Genomic DNA, 24,851 nt, shown 5'->3' with positions numbered 1-24,851 from the left:
TACAAAATGAGGTAGTATCAGATAACAATCTGACAGAAATCATGAGAAAAAGGTTACAAACGATAGATATCAATGTGTTTTTAAAAGTTTCTTATAAATCTTACTATATTTCAAAATAGACTAAATTGTCAATAACAAAATTGTAATTTTTCTAATGATTCATTATACATTTTTTCTTATTTATTAATTGACTATTTAGATGTTGAAAAATGAAGATAATATATAAGATTAAATTATCTGTCACAGAACAACATTATTTTCAATTAAGTATTCGAATGAAGAAATATACTGCTGAAAATCTCAACCATATAAAACAACAATAAATAAGTATATTATAAGGAAATGTGAATCTTACTGTTAGAAATTCTCTGCAAAACTTGTAATTTTAATTCTACCTTCGCACTTTCACTTTTGAAAGGTCCATGTGGAGATGTCTCTGTCATAGTAATTCAACCAAGGTCTCATCACTGATATATTCCAAAGCATACTTATTGATACACAAATATACTGATATGTTTCTCTTTATCGATCGTTTGCAAACTACTTTGGACCAGCACACGATTGGATGCAGTCAGATTTTAGGAAGCACAAATTGAATAGTCTAATTGAAGGATGAATGATCAACAGGGGGGAAGATCTTTGGGAGGAGGAAGAAGAGATTGAGATCTGCCACCATTTCCATTTAAAACAACCCACGCCATCTTCAATCCCCAGCTGGTATGCAGCTCGAGATGACAATGCATGAACCACACTCCTGCAAAAAACATACATACAATCGGATATATGTTTATACGAAAGAAGCACAAATCTTTGAACCAGATGAGCGATTGAAGCTAACATTACGTAATGATATTAATACCTGGATTATCAGCTAGGAATCTGAGAGCCACCCAACCTCCACTGGGAACTCCAACTGTGTTTCTCTCCGGAGGATCCACCAGATTAAAGTTAGATGGGTCAGTGCTTGCATTGTAGTTTCCCATACCCTGACCCACTATGAAGAAGTTGAAGCCGTGCAGATGCAGAGGATGGCTCTCGAAGGTCGCAATGCTGGTGTCCTGCAGAACTAGCTGTACGCTAGTGTTAAAGGGAAGCACTTCGACTCTGGTGTCGTTGAGGGTCTGTGTGTTGTTAGGCGGCGTGCCGGTGTAGTTGAAAGGAAATGGCGGATTGTCAGGGAAAGTGGTATTGTAAACTCCATTGGACTGATTAAAGTAGTATGCTTGAAGAAGAGCGGTGGTGGGAAGAATGAAGGATATGTTGTTAATGGAGGCTGCAAATTTGGTACCGTTGGGGCCTTGACATGTCTGTCCTTGGGGACACGGATTTAGCCCCAACCCGACTGTGAATAGGAACTGTTTATCCATCTTCTGAGGGACAGCTGCTGCAGGAAATTTCGGATTGCCCAAGCTTCTCATCTTTTGGCTAAAATTGGCGGCAAAGGAGGTATCGTTGGGGGCTGGAAGCGTCGGTTTCATCATAGGAAGAGAGGATGAGGATGAATTAACTGCTGTCGCATTGGAAGTTACATACTCTAAAATTCCAGCACTGGTTGAGTTATCAAAAGCTGCTGTTCCCGTAGCGAATGGGCCTGCTAACATGAGGAATGTGGCATTGGGTGGCTGAGACATAGCTGTCAAGAGGACGTTGGTAGTCTGACCGGGAGTGATGAGAATAACATTGGTTTGAAAAGGCTTGACATACACAGCATCCGCTTCTACCACAGTCAATGTGTGGTTGGCTATTGCGAAAAACAGGTCACTATTGAGTGCAGCATTAACTATACGCAGTAGGTAAGTTTTCCCAGGGTTCACTTTGAGCCTGAATGTATCTGCATTACACAACACAGGAAACCTTTGTTACATTTACATTTAAACAAATGAACAATAGCGACCAGTCTAGTTATGTTTCATCCATTTTAATACCCCGCCCTCACCGTTGGTAGAGCAGTTATACATAAGTCCAGGGAGCCCGTTGATGGTATATGCATCTGACACATTAGCTTGCGCACCACTTTGCATTGCTTGATTGATAACAGTCTCAGTGTCTGCATTCCACCACTCCCCTGCAATTTGCAACACATTATCAACAGCAGTATTTTCATTGTAAATTTAGGACTATGTACGTACAATGGCAACACATTATCAACGAGTACTGAAGGGCATACCGAAAACAATAGGCACTTCCTGGTGTGGGCGAGGGAATGGGTAAGAAGCATTCTTCTTGGGATAGATGATAATGGGCCCATGTATGCTTGCTCGCAACCATGAGATGTGGGCATGCCACCACAGTGTTCCTCTCTGCCTTTTGACAATAAACTTGTACACATAACTTTGCCCGGTTTGAATTGGACACTGAGTGACATAAGCAGGACCATCCGCCCATCCAGATCTAAGCTGCCGAATTCCATGCCTGAGCGATTCATAGGAATTCATTAGGTGCACCCACTAAAGGGACATCAGCATATAATATTATTTTTATTAAGTAAATAACTGAGTAGCGGGAGCAGAAGAGATACCAATGTATGCTAATATTGTTTTTAACATTATTTGTTACTTTGATAACCACGCGATCTCCTTCTCGAGCAACTACTGGAGGCCCCGGATATTGCCCGTTGACAGTCAAGAGAGCTTTCGTGGTGCAAAGACGAGTCACATTCGTCATTTGGATCTGTGGATATTTAGAACAAAGAATCAATCACGGCTATCTGTAAAAATTTAATACTTTCCTAAACAATAAAACATTCAACTCATTCCATAGAATTATATAACCCACAGTGAAATTGTAGCGCCGTGTGATCACAGCATGTTTCGCTGAAACAAATTGAATAGTGAACCACAATGCCAAAAGTGGCAGCACGAGGCGGCCATAAAATGTCTGCATTGCTAGAATCGTACAATACTTCCTCTTTCAGAGTCTGATCACAACTTAAACAGGCTAAAATGCCAAATTGTTTCTGAACTGAGATGTGAAAATCTGTTTCTTTGTGTTTGTATATATAGATACACGAATTAAATCAGCTGTTGTTGGGTAGGTTGGTAGGCAATACTGATATTTTAACACGAGTATAAATCGACATGAACAAGTATTGTTAGCAACTGTATTAATCTATTTCATTTTCTTGACTTTTAATGATTCACATGTACTCTTCGTCGTTTTTGTTTGTTATGGAGATAAGGTGGGGCTTTCTATCCGGAGTGGCAACCAAGTAAACGATTCGCCCGATGAATACACCATCTTTTCCATTGTCATTAAAATCCATGAAATGTAAACCTATTTTGGTATACCAACCACTGCTCATATTTTTGTTATTGGGAATTTTTGAGTTACTGGGTTCACATCCGTTCGTTCCAGACTGGTCTAAGCCTCCACTCCCGGTCTTCGAAGCAGCATCGTTTACCCATGCGGGACTACGAAACTTTAACTCCTTTTAGCTTCTAGGATCACATGAAATGATTGCATGATTAGAATTTCAGTAAACATAAATCAAACGAGACCACTCCTAAAAACACTCTGATGTTTTCTCAATCTTCATTTATGATTGTCATATCTACATGATGCCAATCAACTTCAAGCATCCGATCTTGCTCATGGATGTGACGATATAGCTCCTATATATATTTTTAGCTCATTGTTAATCACACACCACACCCTAATTTCCCAATGGAAATTACTGAGCCCCGTTTTGGAGGTTGGTCTAATCCTCATTCATTTGAATTAGGTCCTATATTTGTGCATGTGTGGTCCCTTCATTGGAAAACCATAGTTATGTTAATAAGTGATTTGAGAGTGTTTGTTTTCGCATATAGATTTCCCTTGTGTTTCTCCCATGCCTGCGACATTCAGTCTAACCTCCTCACCCAAAGTTATGATTCCTAGGCTACCTTCTATGTTAGTAATTTGAATACACATGTAATTAGTGTTTATATGTCACAAATTAAATTTACTATAATGTTCAATGTTCATGTTTGTGGGTGTGCCATGAGGTCTTGTTTTGTGAGTAACAAGTCAGAATCAGGGCCAAGTGGCTAAATAAATTGGTTTGCAATCGATTTCATTCTCCTCATTTTTCACATATTATTCGATCTAGTTGTGATCAATGTTAATCATAATATACATTGAAAGCCCTTATCCTAACCCATCTCATGTTCTAGTGAGATAGGGATTTAATAAATAAAAAATGATAATTGAAAAAGATTCTAGTGTATTATATGTTGTCACACAACCAGTGTTTCTTTTGTATCAATACATGTGGCTAGAGCAGATGATTAAAAATGCAATTATAATACTTCTATGAGTCTTGACATAAAATAATGGAGATATACAACTACAAAAATGTGCATTATTAAATCTTTACTATACTAATATAAAGTGCATCCATTCATTTACAATTTATATGTTCAATTCTCTATAACACTAAAAAAAATTACTATACCTTAGAATTGGTTTAGTGACCAATTATTTAAATGAACTACTAGTTCATATAGATGTATCATTAGATCTATCATTTATTAGCGTTTAGCAACTCTTGGGAGACTTGGTACTAGGAAATTGTTAAATATTCAAGGAAAATTGTGATGTCCCACTCACAATTAACTATTATTTAACAGTCACATTCAAAAAATTGTGAAAAACGTTTTAGTAATTTCATTCATCACTCCTATAGGTCTAGCATGAAATGAAGTGAGGAAACCTAGAAAATATATTGCAAATAGAATCTAGATATTGTCTTAAGTTTATCATGATCTATGATAGTAACCACAAAAATAATTAGGGAAAAAAAACCCATTTCATTCATTTTTACTTCTTAAATATACGTCATTTTGGCTAAAATATATACCTTTGGGGCACTTGCAAAATTAAATTTGGTGATTGTAGGGGCTTATCAACCACTAATGGAATCACGAGCATTGCAAAAGGATAGGCGACATTTATTAGAGATATTTAGCATGCTATTATTCATTATATCTCTTTCTATAATTAAAATAATTATTTTAGCTACGCTTACTTGATATGTTAGATCTTTTTTCCTATTATGAACCATGTCATATTGTTGGCACAATAGTGAGCTTTTGAAATATGGACCACACTTTTGAATGGTTTGAAAACTCATACACCTTGTAATTCTTTTGCCTATGCATCTTTATTTGATTTTAAATGGTGATTCAAAGTGTTTCAAAGCCTACATGAAATCGATAATACCTATTCACATCATCTTCAGTTTAGAGCATTTCCCCTCACAGAATCATGTTGAGGATTTATAAGGTTCTTAAACCTTCATATTGTCCAAAACCAATACTTGCTTTTTTCTCTCTTTCATGTCAAATATTTTGTAAACATTTTAACTTGATGCATGAGACACTTCTTCATTGTTTGTGTTTGCATATTGAGAGTATTGAGGTAAACATCCCTTAAAGTAGGTGGATGGACGAAATCCTGACAAGTTGATAAGCATATAGGAAAGTTAAACTCCTAGAAGGAAGCATGGGGACCGAGGGAATCTTAAAAGTCCAACTTTAAAAGTTATTAAAAGGGCCTTTGAATATTTTAGAGGATTGAGGAAGGTATGAAGGGAAGGCCAAGTCTAAAGGTTGAAGAAATAGACTTAGAAAATGTTCAGAGGACAAGGGATTAGGATATCAATTTTAACAGGTAAATGGTATTTGGGATGGGAATGTCCAATGGTCCAACTTGAAAGACTCAATTTTTTTTAAAGGTGATGTATTAGGAGGTTAGGATTGACGAGAAAGATGTGACATAAACTGAAACTTTGAAACTATATGAATTTGGCAAACATAGAAAACACCGAGGAAATCAAGTAGAGAGCTCTCATACTTAAATTTTATGGAAATTTGATATTTTTTAATATATGAGGGGATTAAAAATAACTACAATAAGTTATAAATCATAAATTAATACCCACATAGATGTTTCTTAGATTGATTACAAGTAATGGGTCAAATAGGGTTAAACATACAAAAGGGAGGGGACTCAAGAAGTATTGTGGGATCACCCGTGAAGAGGGACAAGAACAAGAAGAGGAACAAGACACAAAAGGAAAGGAACGACAAAAATCTAAGTAAAATTAGAAGAAGAAGGTCAATGAGAAGGAGAAGGAAAAGTAGAAGAAAGGCAATAAGAAGAGGAAAAATTACATGAAATTAAAATATCTAATACAAATATAGTGTGGTATTAATAGTAGGTCAAATAAGAGTATATCACAGAAGATAACATAAAACATTTTGAAGAATAAGTATCTGATCATTATACCTATTTCATTATTACAATATATTACCCTTTTACATGAATATTGTGACAAAATATGTAGCTTGATAATTCTTCTTGCCAAAGAGCTTCCTTATTTTTGGCGCTAAATTTTTTTTTGATTTTATGGTACTTGAATATTCATGTCAAACACTATATTTTTTTGTTGGGCACTGGGGTCACCATTCGTATTTTCCTTGTTGACCTTGGTGGCCTCTACAATATCCCTTTTTAAAGTAATTAATGCATTTAATACACTGCATGAGTTCTATGAACACAAATTTCTAAGTTAGTTTAGTGCACTTGTTCCCTTGAGTTGAGTAGTCCTACAAAGTGGGGGAAAAATTTAGTGTCGTAAACTACACCTAGTGCATTAATGACACTTATGCAATAGGCTCGGTGTGTTTATAATAAAAAATAATAATCAAGATACTATCATTCCAGCATCATGGATTTTAAAGATGAAGCATTAGCAACCCCTAATCCAAATGTGGGATTGATTTGGTCAAATGGGAGAGTGGTGAGCATACATGTATGTAGCGCACAAACGTCCCGAAATGATTTTAGATTTAAATTGGATATATTCTACATCGAGCCTCTTTTGATGCATGTCCCTTCTTTTGGGCACATTCAAAATGGCTATTCCCACTCATTTTGAGCAGAAAAACTCTTCTTTCTCTTTCATTTTGCAACATTCACACTCTCGGATATCTATCTCTCACACTAGTAATAAAACTCTACCAAAATCTGCACTCATGAAAATAAAAAACAATTATTATCTTGCTTACAATCGTGCCATTATTTCAAGAGAGGGGTCTTTCCTATGTAATGTTTTCCTTTCTCTCTTATCTCTTGTATGTATTTTTTTTCAATATAACATCATGTCACTAGTCTCTAAATGTATTTATTATCTATTTGAATTAATCAAATTAACATTTTATCTCAAATAATAGTGGGTTTCCTCCATTAAGAAGAGTTTGTTTCTATTGCACAATCTAATCTTTTATTTTATCCAATCTATGTATCTAGTTGTCTATGGAGGTATAAACATAGAAACAGGGGTTTGAATAAGGCAAACCCCTATACAACCCCAACATGTTGCCCTATATGAGTGTGTGTTGGTGATGAATAGTTTCATAGTGCATGAGATTCTTTTTGGTGTGACTTTTGGTGCTTTTCTATTTTTTGTTTCTACATATGACACCGCAATGTGTAGATGTCCCTCTGGCACATTGGTATCCAAGGCTAAGGCTTCACCAGTTCATGGGTAAAGTATGCATTTATAGAGATTTCTTTTTCTATAATCAAAATATTTTGACTATTTGATATTCCTTTCTTATGTAGTATTTTATGTTTATAGACATAGTTTAGTTTGTTTCCTTTCTTCCATATCAATCTTCTTGGCTCACGAGAGTGAAAATTAAGTGATGTATCGAAGGTTGGTTTCCTACACAAGATATTTTCATCTCAACGGTAGTAAATACTCTCCTCTACATTCTCTTTTTTAAACATGATAAATATCTAAGAGCATTTGAAGAAGATTTCGAAGTACAATGGAGGCTTCATACATTCAATAAATTCCTTAATCTAGCAATTCCTTTTCATTTAAACCTCCTTCAAAATTTGAAGGATTAAATTGTAGCTTCAAATTAATCCAGGTGATGGCCTTGATGAATATCTCCTCTCTTTGATCAAGCCTGAGTTGATTCACATTATCTCCCCCTTCAACAGTATACTCTTTGACATTTTCATTGACGTCCTCTATATGGGCTCCTCTTCTCTGAGACATCTCCAATGTGTCCATTTTCCATATTAAACCTCTAACTATGTCTGTAATATCGAGCTCAAAGCCTCTTTGTCTTCTTCCTCTTCAACCCTTGTTTCTATATGTCATATTGGCTACCTATAGGTCTTCTTCTTGACACAAATGAACTTCCTCTAATCCTACTTGATGCATGCCAACTTACTAAAGAGAATTTCAAATTGGGTATGGTTTATTATTAAGGAAAAAATGGTTTTGAAGGGATCTGAAAACCCTGAGTACAAAGAGCTGCAAATAGAAAACACATAGCCAAACAACAACACAAAAATTACCTAGAATACAGAACCCTAAAATAGTAGGCCAACAAAAGAAAATATAAAACCTAACACAAATTCTTCAGGGCTTTAGCAAACTCAACTTTCATTTGTTCCATATTTTGGGTAATGTTCATCAGATCTTGCAATTCTATGTTTGCTTTAGCTCCCTAGCGTTCTTGAGATGTCCATGGGTTTGAGATGATGGACCTACACTATCATCCTTATTCTAGTTACTCTTCTCGACTAGGTTGATATTAATTGAAATGTTGCCCCCAAACTTCAAAGCCTACATAGTCTACCACTGATTCACAAAAGTTTTATCCCCTTCTACATTGCTGTGAATGGTTTTAAGGCTCATGCTAATAGATTAGTGAGGTTATAATTAATTCTCTTCATCTTGGCTTCAATAGCCCAAGTCTACCTTCATAGTCTTCAAGTGAGCAACATATTTGGTCATGTTTTCTAAGATAGAGAGCATTTTGTCTTTTTCCTCATAAGAGATCACATTGTCAACAGGATCCCTAAAAGAATATCGACCATCACCTTGCTCCAAAATAACCACTTTTCTTTTAATGGATTGGATGTTGATATTAACTTGATTGATTTCTAAAAAAGGCTCTTAGGAAATCCTAAACTAGTCTACTATGGCATCCCTATTAATACCCAAAAAATAGCTAGATTCCCAGGGTCACTTCCAAGGAAAGGGGACTATTTTTAAAGATCCCTAGGAAAGGGAGGATTATTAATTCTCTCTTGATTAGCATAATTAAAAGATCAAGGGGAAGGGGAACTCCCAAGAAGCCTTCTCCTCCACCCATCACATTCTCCCTTTCGCCCAAAAAATTCTCCCCTTCCAAATTTTGGTTCTTGTCAACCTCCTCAGCATCTAACTCCTCATCAAGTCATCTAGGAGAATCATGCATGTAAAATTATTTAATTTAACAAATCTTTCTTTTTATACTGAATTTAATGAGATTCTCTTTTTCTTCTCCTCTGACACATTATTCTTGTTTTACTTTGAGGAAGTTTCATCCTTTGTTTGCTAGTCCTCATCCTCTGAATCATCATCACATTCCCCTATATTTATCTACATACCCTCCTTTGACACCTATTCACCGAGTGCAAAGGGGGATAACCTTGATATTTTCACTTAGAGGAAAATGGGAGGGCATTGAATTGTTCCATAATTAGAAGGATCGAGCCCTCATGAAGATTAGGGTTTCTTTGCTTCTTATTATGTTCTTTAATATTGTCTTCCAAGGATGATAAGAGATAGAATGGAAACAAACGAAGAACTTATTTCTAAAGTGTTTAAGCCGAGAAAAATGACCACCATAGATTTTGGTAAACCACCCATCCAAGGTAAAATATTGTATAAGGACCTTAGCCACACCCACCCAAAGGGGTTTAACGGTGTCTACTTGGTAAGAAATGTTTGAATTGTTGACAAGATTCAACCCCTCTCCATATTTTAGAAAGGTTTTCACCATGGACTCAGAAGATTTTGCCCTTGAAATTGTTTGTTCCTTCCATAGGCAGCCCAATAAGCTCCACAATCAACTCCTTTGTGAAATCTGAGCTTTTATTGTCATTTCAAAAAAATAAAGTGCATCCATTATCTACCAAAAATCTTTGTTACCTTTGGATCAAAGCCATGAGGATTCTCTAAAAAGGGTGTAACCCCACATTAAGTAAAAATCCACAAATTTTTCTCTTTTATGTGCATTTCGTCAGAGGAAATGCGCTCCTATTGATGTCTCTCCTCCTATTATGGATCCCACATATAAAATAAAAAAGAAATGCCTACCCCAACAACAGTCATAATCAAAGCCCTAAAAACCCCACCATGAATGTCATCAGAGGAAATGGACTCCTATTGATGTATGTCCCCCGCCATGATGGAGCCCACACATAAAATAACAAAGAAATGCCTACCCCACAATTGACCACCCAACAACATAGTCTCAATTGAAGCCCTTAAAAGCGCTATTTGAAATAAGGAAATCTAAAAACCAAGAAACTGGGTACTAATATCACCCACAATCCAACTGGAAATAGTTAGCTAGTGAGCACCAAGGGGGAAAAATACCTAACTATCATCATTAAAACATATCAAATAATGAAGAAAGGATAGGTTGAAAAATATAATCACCCACATAGACAAAAACAAGTTAACCAAGGTGGTTAATATTGTTAAATATCCAGGCAACTGAGAGGGGCTTGAATTAGTTGAAAAACATAAATCAATTTCATGTAACCCTTTTGCACATCTGGAGTAACCAATAGAATTAATTAAGATAGATATAGCATGAAAACATAAACATACAACAAATCACACAATGAACACTAGATATGATGTGGAAAACCCAGAAAGTGAAAAATCACAGAGAATGTTAGTTCTCAATATAAAATATTGGTTTAGGTGACACCAGTTAAGGTAATTTTTACAAAGGGTTTCTCATTGTTAGAATACTCACTTCAAGAGGGCTCATTGCCCAGAAAAAAGGTCGACTACTGAAGAAACAAAAAATGAAAAGAAAGAATCCACCATTGAATCTCAATCTGAAACACCAGACTACTTCTGGTAGCTCAGTACCAATGCACTCTCACATATTGCCAAAAATCAGATCTTTCCTTTCCAATATCGCATTCAATAGAAATGCGACACTTTTTCTATATAAATTCATTTAGATCTTTCTTTTATATAAATACATATATACATGTATATATGTATATATATATACATGTATATATGTATATACATGTATATATATACATGTATATACATGTATATATATACATGTATATACATGTATATATATACATGTATATATATCTACATATATACATGTATACATATATACATGTATATATATATATGTATATATGTATATATATATATGTATCTATACATGTATATATACATGTATACATGTATACATATATCTATACATGTATATATACATTTACACATGTATATATGTATACATGTATACATGTATATATACATGTATAGATACATATATATATATGTATGTATATATATGTATATCTATGTATATATATATACATATATATGTATATATATACATATATATGTATATATATACATATATATACATATATATATTGTCTCAGGGAAACATAATCTTCTAAATCGGCCAAGAGAGAGTTCTAAAATAGGTCAACACTAAACCTTATTGTGGTGGGAAGGAATCAGAAGTAGACCATACCACAATGGAGAACAATTGTCAGATCAAAATGTTACATCCATTATAAATTTTGGACCCGAAACATGACTTACACTACACCAAAGCTGCTACACAACCTCAAATTCTAGACTTAATCCAGACCCAAAAATCATTGCCCAATACAATGAAAATAAGAATGGAATCAAGATACACATGAATACAATTAATCAACACCATATCTAATAGACAAAAATATCTAGATTGACAGATCAACTCAATTAACCCATGTTGAAACATAACTTCCAGAGTACCAAAGGTTTCAGGAGTTCATCTTTTGGATCACCAACACCAAGGACATCAAAAATGTTGATTTCACATCCATCTGATAAACCTTGAAATCCTTATAAGCTACAAAAGCCAAAAGCATCCTAATTTCCTCCATCCGAGCAACCAGGCCATATGTCTTGTCAAAATTAATCTCTTCAATCAAAGTGTAACCTTTACAAACCAATATTTCTTTATTTCTCATAACATTTCCAGCTTCATTGAGCTTGTTCTAGAATACCCACTTTGTTCCAATCACATTCTTATATGTCATTTTATTAACTAGTTCCCATGTTGAATTATTCTCAATTGTGTCCAACTCTTCTATCATTACCTTCATCCAATTCTGATAATTGCAAGCTTCTTCTGTTGTTTTCAATTCAATCTCTAAAAGTTAACATAACAAAACTTGTTCTTGAGCTGCTTTGCTTCTTGTGATAATTCCTTTGTTTGTATCTCTGAAAAAACGGTCCACTAAATGATTCTTCTAAACATATCTCAATGTCTTAGATGTAGAAGTTGAAGCTTCCTAATCTTTCTTTTCTTCTTCTCCTTCTTCGATCTTCTCTCCACTTTTTCTGTCGGTCGATTCATCAGACTCATAACCTACCAATTTGTCAGACTCTTTAGAAATGTATTCATCAACCTTCGCATTTTCACTTTCAACAATCTTGTTTAGCCTTATATTACAACGCTGATATGCTTTCCTCTTTGTTGAATATCCTAGGAATATGCCTTCATCTTCTCTATTGTCAAATTTTCCAAGATTATCTTCATCTCTCCGGATGTAGCAGTTTCTTCCAAATACCTTAAAATATTTCACTGTCGACTTTCTACCATGTCATAGCTCATAAGATGTATTTCCATGTATTTTCTTATATAAAATTACGTTAGGATTGTAGACTATAGTATGAAATGCTTCTCTCCAGTAGACTTCTCTGTTGATCACTATTTTGGTTGCATCTTGAATTATTTGGTTCATCCTTTCCACTACACCATTCTGTTGCAGTGTTCTAGGGGAAGATGACTATTTTCTAATACCATGTCTCTCACAAAAGTTGTTGAACTCTTCCGAATTAAATTCTCCTCCTCTATTAGACCTCAAACACTTAATTTTTCTATCAACTTCATTTTCAACTTGAGCCTTAAATATCTTGAATTTCTCTAATGCTTCTAGCTTCTCTCTCAAAAATGCAAACCATGAAATTCTAGAATAATCGTCAATCAACAACATGAAATGCTTCTCACCTTGTATACTTCTTGTTTTGGTCGGACCGCATAGTTTTGTGTGCACTAAATTCAACAACCTAGTGGACAAGTGCTCTAAATTATTTTGTATTTTCCTTTCATCTACTTCAAAGTTTACATTCTCTACAAATTTTGTTGGTTTGGTCGAACTCGGTAAATCTCTCACTACACTTGATGAGCTAATCTTCACCAAGTTGTCAAAATTGATATGACATGTCCTTTGGTGCCAGAGTCAGATATCATTGATCTAAGATAACAAACAATTGTTTGCATCTCCTTCCAAGAAATACATGTTCCACCAATCTTTTTCCCTGCTACAATAACAATTTCAGATTCTTTCTAGATCTCACAACCATCATCTTGAAAAATAACGTTGTAACCATTTTCACACATTTGTCCAACACTCAAAATATTAAGATGAAAACCATTAACATAGTAAACATTATCAGTATTGTTCTTTCCATCAAAAGAAATAGAACCAATCCCACAATTTGTGTTGTTTGATCATCTCTGAACCTAACAAAACTACCATCGTACTTTTCAAGTTTCATAAACTTACTTTAGTCATGAGTCATATGATTTCAGCATCCACTATAAATCAATCATTCATTTCTATCTCTTCTAACATGTACAACAGTAGCAACCACCTTAGGAATATCAATCTTTGTTACATCTCTTTTTACCAAAACAAGCAATCACCATCTTCATAATTTAAATCATCATCTAAAATACCAACATCATCTTTGACATAATAGGCTCTCTTATTAAATTTTCCTTTACCTTCTCTAGACCTTTGTCTTGAACCTTTTCCCGAACATCTAGTAGCAATGTGACCAATCTTTTCACATCTAAAGCATTTAAAAGGTAACATACCTTTGTATTTGTCGGTGTCTCTCTTCAGTTTTCTCACAAAGCTTGCTTTCGTCTCATCTAAAATTTCATCTTCTGGATCTTCGTTAGATGCTTTGAAGGTAGACTCGATCTTAGCTTTGTGTTTTCCAAGCTTACCTCTCTCAAATCCTAATAGAGTACCATAAGGCTTCACTCTTGTAAATTTCTTCCGATCATAGGTTTCTTCATTAGTCAAGATCTTATCATTGTAGCTTTCTGGTAGGGACATTAGAATCTTCTCAATTATGTATTCATCCAACAAGCTGACACCAAGTTCTCTGATTTCATTTACCGCACTATCAACCTTATAAAAATCGGTTGTTATATCTTCTCCTTCTTCCATTTTCAAGTTCTCATATCTGTGATTGGTTTTTATCTTCTTTGATAATTTAACTCTGTCACTTCCTTCATAGATATCTCTCAACTTTTTCCAAACCTCATGAGTAGTATTCAATGAAATAATCATTGTCAATTCAATCTTTGATAAAGCACTAAACATAGCATACCGTGCCTTTTCATTCACTTCATAAGCTTGAACCTTATCTAGAGTACTAAGACCATTTTCCGATTGAATATACTAAGTTTCCACTGCTTTCCAAGTGTTGTATCCCAAAGAGATCAGGTAGCCTCTAATCTTTAATTTCCAAAAACTATATTCGGATCCTTCAAAAATAGGAATAGTCAATTTATGTGCCATTGGATCAAGATCTACCTCAAGCAGATAAGCTCTTCTCCAAGTAACCAAATCTCTGATACCAATTGTTGAATATCCGAGCAACTGATAGGGGGAATGAATTAGATGAAAAAATTAAATCAATTTCTTCTAACCCTTTTGCATATCTATAGTGACCAATAAAATTATTTAAGAAAAATATAGCATGAACATATAAACATACAATAGATCACACAATGAACACCAGATATAACGTGGAAAACCCAAGAAGGGAAAAACCATAGAGAATGTTAGTTCTCAATATAAAACACGGGTTAAGGTGACACGGGTTAAGGTGATTTTTACAAAGGGTGGCTCACTGCTAGGATCCTCACTATGAGAGAGAACACTACCCAGAAAAAGGCTCACTATCGAAGAAATAAAGGAATAATTTAGAAAAGAAAGAATCCACCACTGAATCTCAATCTGCAAGACTAGACTGATTCTGATACCTCAATACCAATGCACTCTCACCCATTTCCAACTATCAGATCTTTCCTTTTCAATCTCGCATATCTTCAATAATAATACCATATTTTTTTATATAAATTCATTCAAATCTTCCTCATATATATATATATATATATATATTATCTCCAAGAAACATAATCTTCTTAGTTGGCCAAGAGTGAGATCTAAAATAGGTCAACACTAAACATTCTTATGGTGGGAAGGAATGAGAATTAGATGATACCACAATGAACAATAATGATCATATCAACATGTTACATCCATTACAAATTCCAGAACCAAATCATGGCTCATACGCTACACCAAACCTCGAATTCTGGACTTAATCTATCTCCAAAAATCATTGCCCGGTAAAAAAAAAGAATGGAATCAAGATACACATGAATACAATCAATCAACACCATATCCAATAGATAAAACTATCCAGATTGCCATCAACTCAATTAAGCCATACTAAAACACAACTTTTATAGCACCAAACGTTCCAAGAACACATCAACTGGATCACCAACACCAAGGACATCAATGACAACCATTATGTTGACTTTGAAATGACAACCAGTGATAATCATCATCATCACATTTGCAACGAATATCAAGTTTCATATTGTCCTCAATGTTAGGGGGAAGAGGGTCAATCCCATTCCAATAAAATCCTTGTCTTTGGAATGCACCAATATTTTCAAAAGCATCCGCAAGAGAATTACCTTCCCTAAAAATATCATAAATATACAAACTATCAAAATCCTTGATAATGTTTAACACAACCTTCACCAAATATTTAATGGAACAACTTGAAGTATGTAATAAGTTTAAACAATTAATTATGTTGAGTGAATCATCCTCAATCTAAACCTTCCAAGAACCAAGATCAAGAGCTAACTTGAAGGAATTAAAAATAGATGAGGCTTCAGCCAGGTGGTTGGACTTGATTCCCAAAGGGAGTGCCATTTGCAAAAGGAGCCTGCCATAATCATCACTCAGCACACCCCACAACTAGTTGGCCCAGGATTCCCCTTAGCTGCCCCGTCAAAATTAACCTTCACCGAATCAAAAAATGGAGTAGACCATTTAACATTAGTTCTAGAGGTTTTAACATTTCCCAAAGTTCTAGAAATATCAAAATTTGAACCCCAATTAATAGGAGACTACTGATCTGAAGCATTAATATATATAGGAGGCAAGCCAAGATTAACATCCTTAAGTACAATCTAGAAATTATCCTTTACAACTGTACGAATCCTCTAAAACACCACCTTAAAAGGGAGAAGTACATCCCTAAAGACACAGTTGTTTCTCTTGTTTTCAGATCTACATAGACACATGAGGCATAATCAAAGACCAAAGTAAATTCAAAGATAGATTAAGAGAAGGAGGGGACCAGTGAGACCACATCTCCCCGACAGAGGAAAGGAAGACCCAATTAAAATTCTAGGTGGCCAAGATAAGAGACCAAAATTATCTGGTAAAACAACACTCCATAAAATGATAATTGACACTCTCTATTTATGCAAATAACAAAGAAGGCATTTATTAACAGGAAAAATACCATGCTTACAAAGGTTATCCAAAGTAAGAATCTTAGTTTGAATCAAGAACCAGAAAAAGATGTTAATCTTAAGAATCAACTTACAATTCCAGATTGAAAATCCCATAGAGAAAAGGTCAACTTAGGATGATAGGGAAGGGAAAAGGCTAAGGTGGAAAAAAAAAATCCAAAGGGTGGAGGCCCCCAAATAATATGATCTAGAAAAGAAGCCATGAAAGGAATATGCTAGAAGCTCAAAAAATTGGAGCTCACCTAGACCTCGATCAATCACTAAGGTTCCTTCAACTATCATTAGTAAAGTAATGCACCATCTTATCACCAAATTGGGCCAAGAAAGCCTCCCTAATTGGTCTAAAGGAAGGGACCTCGAAAATAGGGGAATCTCCAATCCACCAATCATATAAAAATTCAATGCTCCATCCATTCCCTAGAATCCATCTAATACCCTCAGAGAGAATACATATGGCCTTGATCAAATTATTCCAAAGCACCATCTTAGTAGGGTGAGAAAGAGCCTCCAAGAGTTGCCCCAAACCAAGCATGGCCTGGGCATATTTACAGCTATAATCTTACACCAATCCAAATCTCCAAAGAAAAGTCTTTGTAATTACTTAGCTGACAAAGCAACATTGAAATCCTCAAGCTTTTTGATACTCAAACCACTAGATTTATGAGGCAAGCAAACTTGGTCCAAGAAGCCAAATGAATACATTTACTATCTTCTGTGACAAACAAGAGAAAGCATTTCTAAATATTTTCAATTCTTTCATAAAAAATTGAGGGAGTTTTAAAAAGGTTCATAGCATACACCAAAATATTCTAAATCAAATCCTTGATCATTTGAACTTTACTCGCTTGACTAAGATGCATAACTTTCCATCTAACAAGTTCTGAATTGAATCTATCAATCAACCCATTCCAAAATAAATTATGAATCACATTACTATGAAGCGGGAGACCAAGATAAGTTGTAGGAAGATCCTCAATTTTACAACCCAAAATATCAACAATTCTTCTCTGTCTAAGAATAGGAGTGTTAAATAAGAATAAAGAGCTCTTCTCAAAACTAAATTTTTGACTCGAGTTAGATTCATACCTAACAATATAGGCTTCAAAGATCTTACTTCTCTAATTCAAGAGTATCTCAAAATCAAAGTATTATCAACAAATTATTAATGTGGAGGGCATATGAAATAAACTTTGAAATAAGCGAAGGTGGGAGAAGTGATTGTGGGGGCGGTAGGGCATCTGTAGGGGAGGACGAGGACACTAACTCTTATGACGATGAAGGCAGCAAGGAGTGGTTGGTCGCAGGGCTTGCTATGCCAAATGGGTCATTGTTCTGGGTGGTTCATTTTGTTTTTGGCTAGGCAAGTGTTATGATGGGCATGGACTGGTTTCTCCTTAACATAGCGGGTCTGCGTGTTTTTTCACCTTCTTTGTGCCCTATGGCGGTAGTTGCAATTCTTTCCTATGGATCTGGAGTGGTGGTGGCCTTTGGGTGGTGTTGGGAGGATGTTGTGGGAGTTGTAGATTCTCTCATGTCTTTTTTTTTGCTACCAGGTTTGCTACTCTATCGTGCGTGATGGTAAGTGTGGGCTTGGTCTGTGATGAACCAGGATGGGAAGTTGTTATTATTTTTTTGAACAGCGCTAGTAGTTGTTTCTATTCTCCCTCCCTGTTCTTTTTCTCCCTTTCTTTCCTTGGATCTCATTGAGAACCCTCACCGGTAGTTGGGTGTTCGATCCAGGAAATTGCTAGAGCTTGGCTTTGTGCAGTCATTTTGGTGGGAGTTTTTTTTCTTTTGGGTGTGACCAGACCCTTGTTTATTTCCTTGTCTCATCCTGGTTGTGAGTCTCTTCTACTCTTCCCTCTTTTCTTGGTTCTCCGTTGGCTTTGGGTTGCCCTACTATTGAGGTGGAGGGGCTGCTTGTGTGTTGGGTTGTGCAAGGATTGCTTAAGCAGTGGGTCTTCTCTCCTCAGTGTCCTATTGAGGTGCCTCTTTCTCCTTTTGAGGTGGAGACAAGGTATCAGGGAGTGGTTCAGCTTCTGCGAACTGCGAATGGACTTTGTGTATGGTTGGCTTGATTTCCACTCTTGCCTATAGAGGTGGCTCTTTCTCCTATTGAGGTGGAGAGAAGGGGTGAGGGAGCTTTTTGAATCCTATTGATGCTCGTGTTGCTAGTTGTGGGTGCCTGTCAATCCTTCCATGGTGACCGTCACAGTTGGGTTTGGGTTTCCTTTATTAACCCAGCTTCATAAGTTGCTTTGTGGGTTGAGGGAGCCTGTAAAAACCCTCTTGTTCTTTCCTTTAAAATGTTTAGGGTGGCTTTTAAAAACCCCGTTTCCCAGATTGTTGTTTTCAGGTTGTTTTATTGTGATCTGGTTCCTGTCTGGTTGTTGGATCCATGTAAAACCCATTTTTAAGGTTGAGGGAGCCTGGAAAAAACGTATTGTTTTTCTTTCATTCAGGGGTTGGCTGGATGCTAGTAGTACGCTATCAAGTTGTGGGATCCTCTTAAAACCCATTCTCAAGCTTGTGGGAGCTACCGATTCTCTCATGTCTATTTTTTTGCTCCAAGGTTTACTGCTCTATCGTGTGTGATGGTAAGGGTGGGCTTGGTCTGTGATGAGCCAAGATGGGAGGTTGTTATTATTGTTTTTGACAGCGCTGGTGGTTGTTTCTATTCTCCCTCCCTATTCTTTCTCTCACTTTCTTTCCTTGGATCACATTGAGAACCCTCACCCGTAGTTGGGTGTTCGATCCAAGGACTTGCGAGAGCTTGGCTTTGTGCAATCATTTTGGTGGGAGTTTTTTTTTCTTTTCGGTGTGAGTAGACCCTTGTTTATTTCCTTGTCTCATCCTTGTTGTGAGTCTCTTCTGCTCTCCCCTATTTTCCCGGTTCTCTGTTGTCTTTGGGTTGCCCTCCTATTGAGGTGGAGGGGCTTCTTGTATGTTGGGTGCTACAAGGATTGCTTAGGCAGTGGGTCTGCTCTCCTCGGTGTCTGATTGAGGTAGCTCTCTCTCCTTTTGAGGTGGAGACAAGGTATGAGGGAGTGCTTCAACTTCTGCGGGCTGCAAATGGACTTTGTGGATGGTTGGCTTTCTTTCCACTCTTGCCTATAGAGGTGGCTCTTTCTCCTATTGAGGTGGAGAGAAGGGGTGAGGGAGCTTTTTGAATCCTAATGATGCTCGTGTTGCTGGTTGTGTGGGTGTCTGCCAATCCTTCCATGGTGACCGTCATAGTTGGGTTTGGGTTTCCTTTCTTAACCCATCTTCACAAGTTGCTTTACGGGTTGAGGGAGCCTGTAAAAACCCTCTTGGTCTTTCCTTTAAAAGCTTTAGAGTGCCTTTTAAAAACCCTATTTCCCATATTTTTTTTCTGGTTGTTTTACTATGATCTGGGTCTTGTCTGGTTGTGGGATCTGTGTAAAACCCATTTTTAAGGTTGAGGGAGCCTAGGAAAAACCTATTGTTTTTCATTCGTTCAAGGGCTGGATGGATGCTAGTAGTATCGTGTCTGGTTCTTGGAGCCTCTTAAAACCCATCCTCAAGGTTGAGGGAGCCTAGAAAAACCCTTGGTATTTTTCTTTTTTAATGGATAGGCTGGATGCTGGTAGTTTTCAATGGCCCAATTTGGCCAGTTTGTGTTTTCAATTAGGCTTAGGTTTTGCTGTTAGTGATCTGGAGACTCTGCTATAGGTTAAGGGAGCCTGGTAAAACCCAAATGTGTGGGTTGGGGTGCTAGTTAAACCCTCATTTTTGATTTCTCAGATCTATAAGGTGGTTTAGATCTGTTGATTTGGCCGGCCTTGTTTGCATTGTCGCTCTTTTGTGTTTGGCTCATGATTGTTTCATTTTGGGTGCCCTGTGTCTTGTAGCCTCTTGTGCCACAAGAGAAGTAATGTACAAACCTTCTCAGATGTTTGTGGCTTTTCTGTTGTTGAGCTTTGTTGTATTTGTCTACAGCATCCCTTTGTTGGTGTGAACAAACTAGATTAGAAGAGGAGGGGGATAAACCTCTTAGCAAACCAACAACTACAACTTTAAAAATGAAACAGCTCAAGGCTTCAACCATAATAATAAAGAGAAAAGAGGAAATTAGATCCCCCTATTCGATACCCTTATAACTCTTGAATAAACTAGAGGGGGAGTAATTAATCACCACCTAAAAGGTAGGAAGCGAAACAAATTGCCAAGAAATCTCCAAAAAAATATCTCTAAAACCAAAATCTTTAAGAACTTTAATAAGAAAACCCCAACTCACACGGTCATAAGCCTTCATAAGATCAAGCTTGAGGAGAATCCCTACTCTCGTTTTGCATCTCAATGAGTGACTGTTCTCGTAAAAAATTGCAATAGAATCAATAATTTTCCTCCTATGAAAAAAAACCATTTTTCTTAGGAGAAATAATCAGCGAGAGGACCAGCTACAATCTTAAAGCCATAATTTTGAAAAATATTTTATAAATAGAGTTGTAGAGACTAGTCTATCTGAAAGTATCAAAATAATTAGCCCCCATGAAACTAGGGACAGGAACAATTAAATCGGCATTGAGTTCCTTGAGAATCCTTCTACAACCAAAAAATTCCTTAGCTGGATCATAAATATCTTTTTCCACAATCTCCCAGAAACATTGGAAGTAGAAAAAAGGAAAAGCATATGGACCCAAGCCTTGTTATATTCAAAAGAGAACACCATATTTTTAATTTTATCATCAAAGGGGATGGAATTGAGAATTCTATTAGTATCATCTTTAATAACATTAGGTATAACATCCAAAAAAATTCTCCACATCACCACTCAGAGGCAATCCTTCCTCAAAGAGGCGATTGGAGAAAAAACTAGCAACTGGCACATTAATGTGCTTTTCCAAATCCAATAGCGCACAGTTCTCATTGGTGGACGAGATCCAATTAGAAGCCTTATTTTTAAGAGTGGAAAGATGAAAAAATATACTATTCTTATCCTCGCATCGCAACTATAGAGATCTCTCTATATTTGTTAGCATAATTCTTCCTCCTTTGAAATGAGGTTATGGAGACAAGCCAGCAAGGAATTTTTCTAGTCTAGGATACTGCAACTTTAACCATCTTTTTTGAATGGAATCTTACACAACCTTGAGATCCCTTTAAATGATTTTCTTCTCAGAAAAGATATGAACAAAACAAGTATCATTCAAAAGAATAACCTTAGCTTTGACCAATCTCATTTTTTTAGAAACTCAAAACATAGTCGTATTGTTAGTCCTGACATTCCATCATTTTCTAATTCTATAGAACAGGTTAGGGTGCTTGAGCCACATTTTCTCAAAGTGAAAGGAAAAAAGAATTTCCTTCCAAGACAATCAAGCAAGAGAGATGGGGAAGTGATCAAATCCAATACGAAAGATCAACTAAAGGGACCACGAGTACAAAACAAAACAGTAATGGGTAATTAGGGCTCTATCCAATATCACTATAGTGTCAAAAAAAAAAATTAATTAATAATCAACACAAAATTTTAAATGAAAATTACAAACATTATTGACTAGGAGAAAAATAGTTACAGATGTAGAAATGAATCTCTATTTTTTTCCTTTTTTCACTTTGTCTTTGTTAACAAGTCGTGTCTCTTACATGCTTTGTTCTAAATCACTACTACATCTATCTTCTCAATCCATTTACCACACAACCCTAGCAGGCTCATCTATTTCTGGTTTTCCTTGTCCATGCTTCATATCCTTTTCCATGATCTCTACCCTGTCTGTATTCATGCACTGGGCATCAATTTCTTATCATCTGTTCTTTATTTCCTCCACACGCTTTTCTAGCTATCCCTTTGTTTTTGAATCTCATAGGTTTGATGTCTTCTACTCTACACACTCTCCTTCCCTTTGTAATTAAAAATATGTTGATCTTCCCACACAATGTTATTATTTTTCCTTACTCATAAATCCCTTTTCACCTTTCAGTTTTTCTCAATCATTTTGGCGCACCCTCTCTTCTTTTTCGGATTTCTATTTTGTTTTATTTTACATAATAATTATTTCCCATCTTTTCAAATCCACATGTGGCCCCACGCCTTCATTCTTATTCTAGTTTTTTTTTGTTTAACATCCAAACTCTTCATTTACCCCAGACACCTCTTCGCCACGCCTCCATCCCACACTGATTGATATGCCTGCAATATGTTTCAATTATTTTATTTAAACTACCTATCACTTTAAACTTACTTGGACAATATTTCTTATTGTTTGTTCATTTCACCTCATATTTGACTCTCCTTAGCTTTGTTAGTGTTGTTAATTTTCTTCAAAGAATTTAATTACTCAAATAAAACACTTACAAACTTATAAGCTAAAATTTATCAAAATAAAGATAAGAAATGAAAATCCTCATTTTAATATTTCAAAATTGAGGTTTGGTGCAAGCTATTTGTGCCCCCTCCCAGATGCCCCTGCATCAATTTGTGTTTGATATAATTGTTAAAACATTTATATGTAACATATGCTTTATTTATTATGTAGTGAAAGCATATTTCAATTTCAATGGTCCTTGGATTATAATTCATATTATGTATGAATTGATTTAAATTATATGTATGTAGAATTTCAATACAAGCAAGTAGTTATTTGTGTGTGTGTGTGCATTTATTCCAATAATATGTTTTCTTAACTAGAAGAGATTCTATAGAGCCAAACCCCATCTCAAAACTCCACACCACAAAGCCCCAAACCCCCTCCACTTTATGAAGCTTTAATTAAGAGAAACAAAATATGAAAACATAGCCACATTATTGGTAGTATAGATTATTTCGCAATGAACTGAATAATTCCCATACATTAAATATTCAATACTGAAGATGTAAGTCATCATCGATTCCATGAAATAAGTCAATATCAATTGACGCGGCTGTAATAGTGGTATGTGCACTGACAATAAAAATGTCTATAAAGTTTTATGTGATAAATGAAAACCATATGAATATCAATTGATATCAATAGGTATACACCTTAACAATGATATACATCAATTATATGTTGTAGCTAGCTATATTTGTGTTATATTGTTGTTAAATCATTTATATGTCACACGTGCATTATGTATCATATACTGAAAACATATTAAAGTTTCAATGGTACTTATAAGATTACAATTCAAATTATATAGGAATTGAGTTAAATTATAAAAACAAATTAAATCATATGCATGTAGCATATCAATACAAGCAAGTGCAATTATGTGCATGTGTGGGGGGGAGAAACTAAATTCCAAGAATGTAGTTTTTATCTAGAAGAGATTCGACATAATGAATGCCCATCTCGGAGCTCTACACCACAAAGCCCCCACCCCCTCCGTTTGATAGAAGCTCTAATTAAGGGAATGAATAAATGTTCAAATATAGAGAGATTATTGAGAAAATATATTTTTTCACAATGAATTGAATAATTTCCATATATTTCATATTTAGTATTGAAGATATGAGTCATCATTAATCACATCAAATATGTTGATGCAAATCTAGATAGATTCTATGCATAGAAGGAGGAGAAGTGGTATTATAATTGAGATTAAATAAAACAAAGACAGATCTTTCATTTACATATCTATAAGTATGCCTTAATCCAATTATTTAATTAAATTTAACTTTTTATAATGCACTTAAAAACTAATTCAGAAAAGTGCTAGTCCTAGTACAAAATGAGGTAGTATCAGATAACAATCTGACAGAAATCATGAGAAAAAGGTTACAAACGATAGATATCAATGTGTTTTTAAAAGTTTCTTATAAATCTTACTATATTTCAAAATAGACTAAATTGTCAATAACAAAATTGTAATTTTTCTAATGATTCATTATACATTTTTTCTTATTTATTAATTGACTATTTAGATGTTGAAAAATGAAGATAATATTTAAGATTAAATTATCTGTCACAGAACAACATTATTTTCAATTAAGTATTCGAATGAAGAAATATACTGCTGAAAATCTCAACCATATAAAACAACAATAAATAAGTATATTACAAGGAAATGTGAATCTTACTGTTAGAAATTCTCTGCAAAACTTGTAATTTTAATTCTACCTTCGCACTTTCACTTTTGAAAGGTCCATGTGGAGATGTCTCTGTCATA

The 24,851-nt window shown here is 35.4% G+C and overlaps 1 protein-coding gene across 1 annotated transcript; it reads right to left on the bottom strand.

Moving 5' to 3' along the window:
• Positions 1 to 620: 620 nt before the first annotated feature.
• LOC131863298 (laccase-4-like) lies at positions 621 to 24,850 on the bottom strand. Its single transcript, XM_059215097.1, has 7 exons — positions 24,803 to 24,850; positions 2,776 to 2,907; positions 2,519 to 2,670; positions 2,168 to 2,412; positions 1,937 to 2,065; positions 860 to 1,831; positions 621 to 754 (listed from the first exon to the last, which is right to left on the bottom strand). Exons 1-7 carry the CDS (start codon positions 24,848 to 24,850, stop codon positions 621 to 623), a joined length of 1,812 nt encoding a protein of 603 aa, XP_059071080.1.
• Between the last annotated feature and the right edge of the window lies 1 nt (position 24,851).

Source organism: Cryptomeria japonica, unplaced genomic scaffold (genome assembly GCF_030272615.1).
Source record: "Cryptomeria japonica unplaced genomic scaffold, Sugi_1.0 HiC_scaffold_59, whole genome shotgun sequence".
NCBI classification, from domain to species: domain Eukaryota; kingdom Viridiplantae; phylum Streptophyta; class Pinopsida; order Cupressales; family Cupressaceae; genus Cryptomeria; species Cryptomeria japonica.
Note: the sequence above shows the minus strand (reverse complement) of the source record. Positions and strands in the feature narration are given on the sequence as shown.

Bases quoted from the DNA above. Each gene is read 5' to 3' on its own strand.
- LOC131863298 (XM_059215097.1), bottom strand. From the start codon at position 24,850: ATGACAGAGACATCTCCACATGGACCTTTCAAAAGTGAAAGTGCGAAG. The intron at 2,908-24,802 runs GTAGAATTAAAA...AGACTCTGAAAG, and splicing joins TCAAAAGTGAAAGTGCGAAG to AGGAAGTATTGTACGATTCT. The intron at 2,671-2,775 runs GTGGGTTATATA...AAATATCCACAG, and splicing joins CACGGCGCTACAATTTCACT to ATCCAAATGACGAATGTGAC.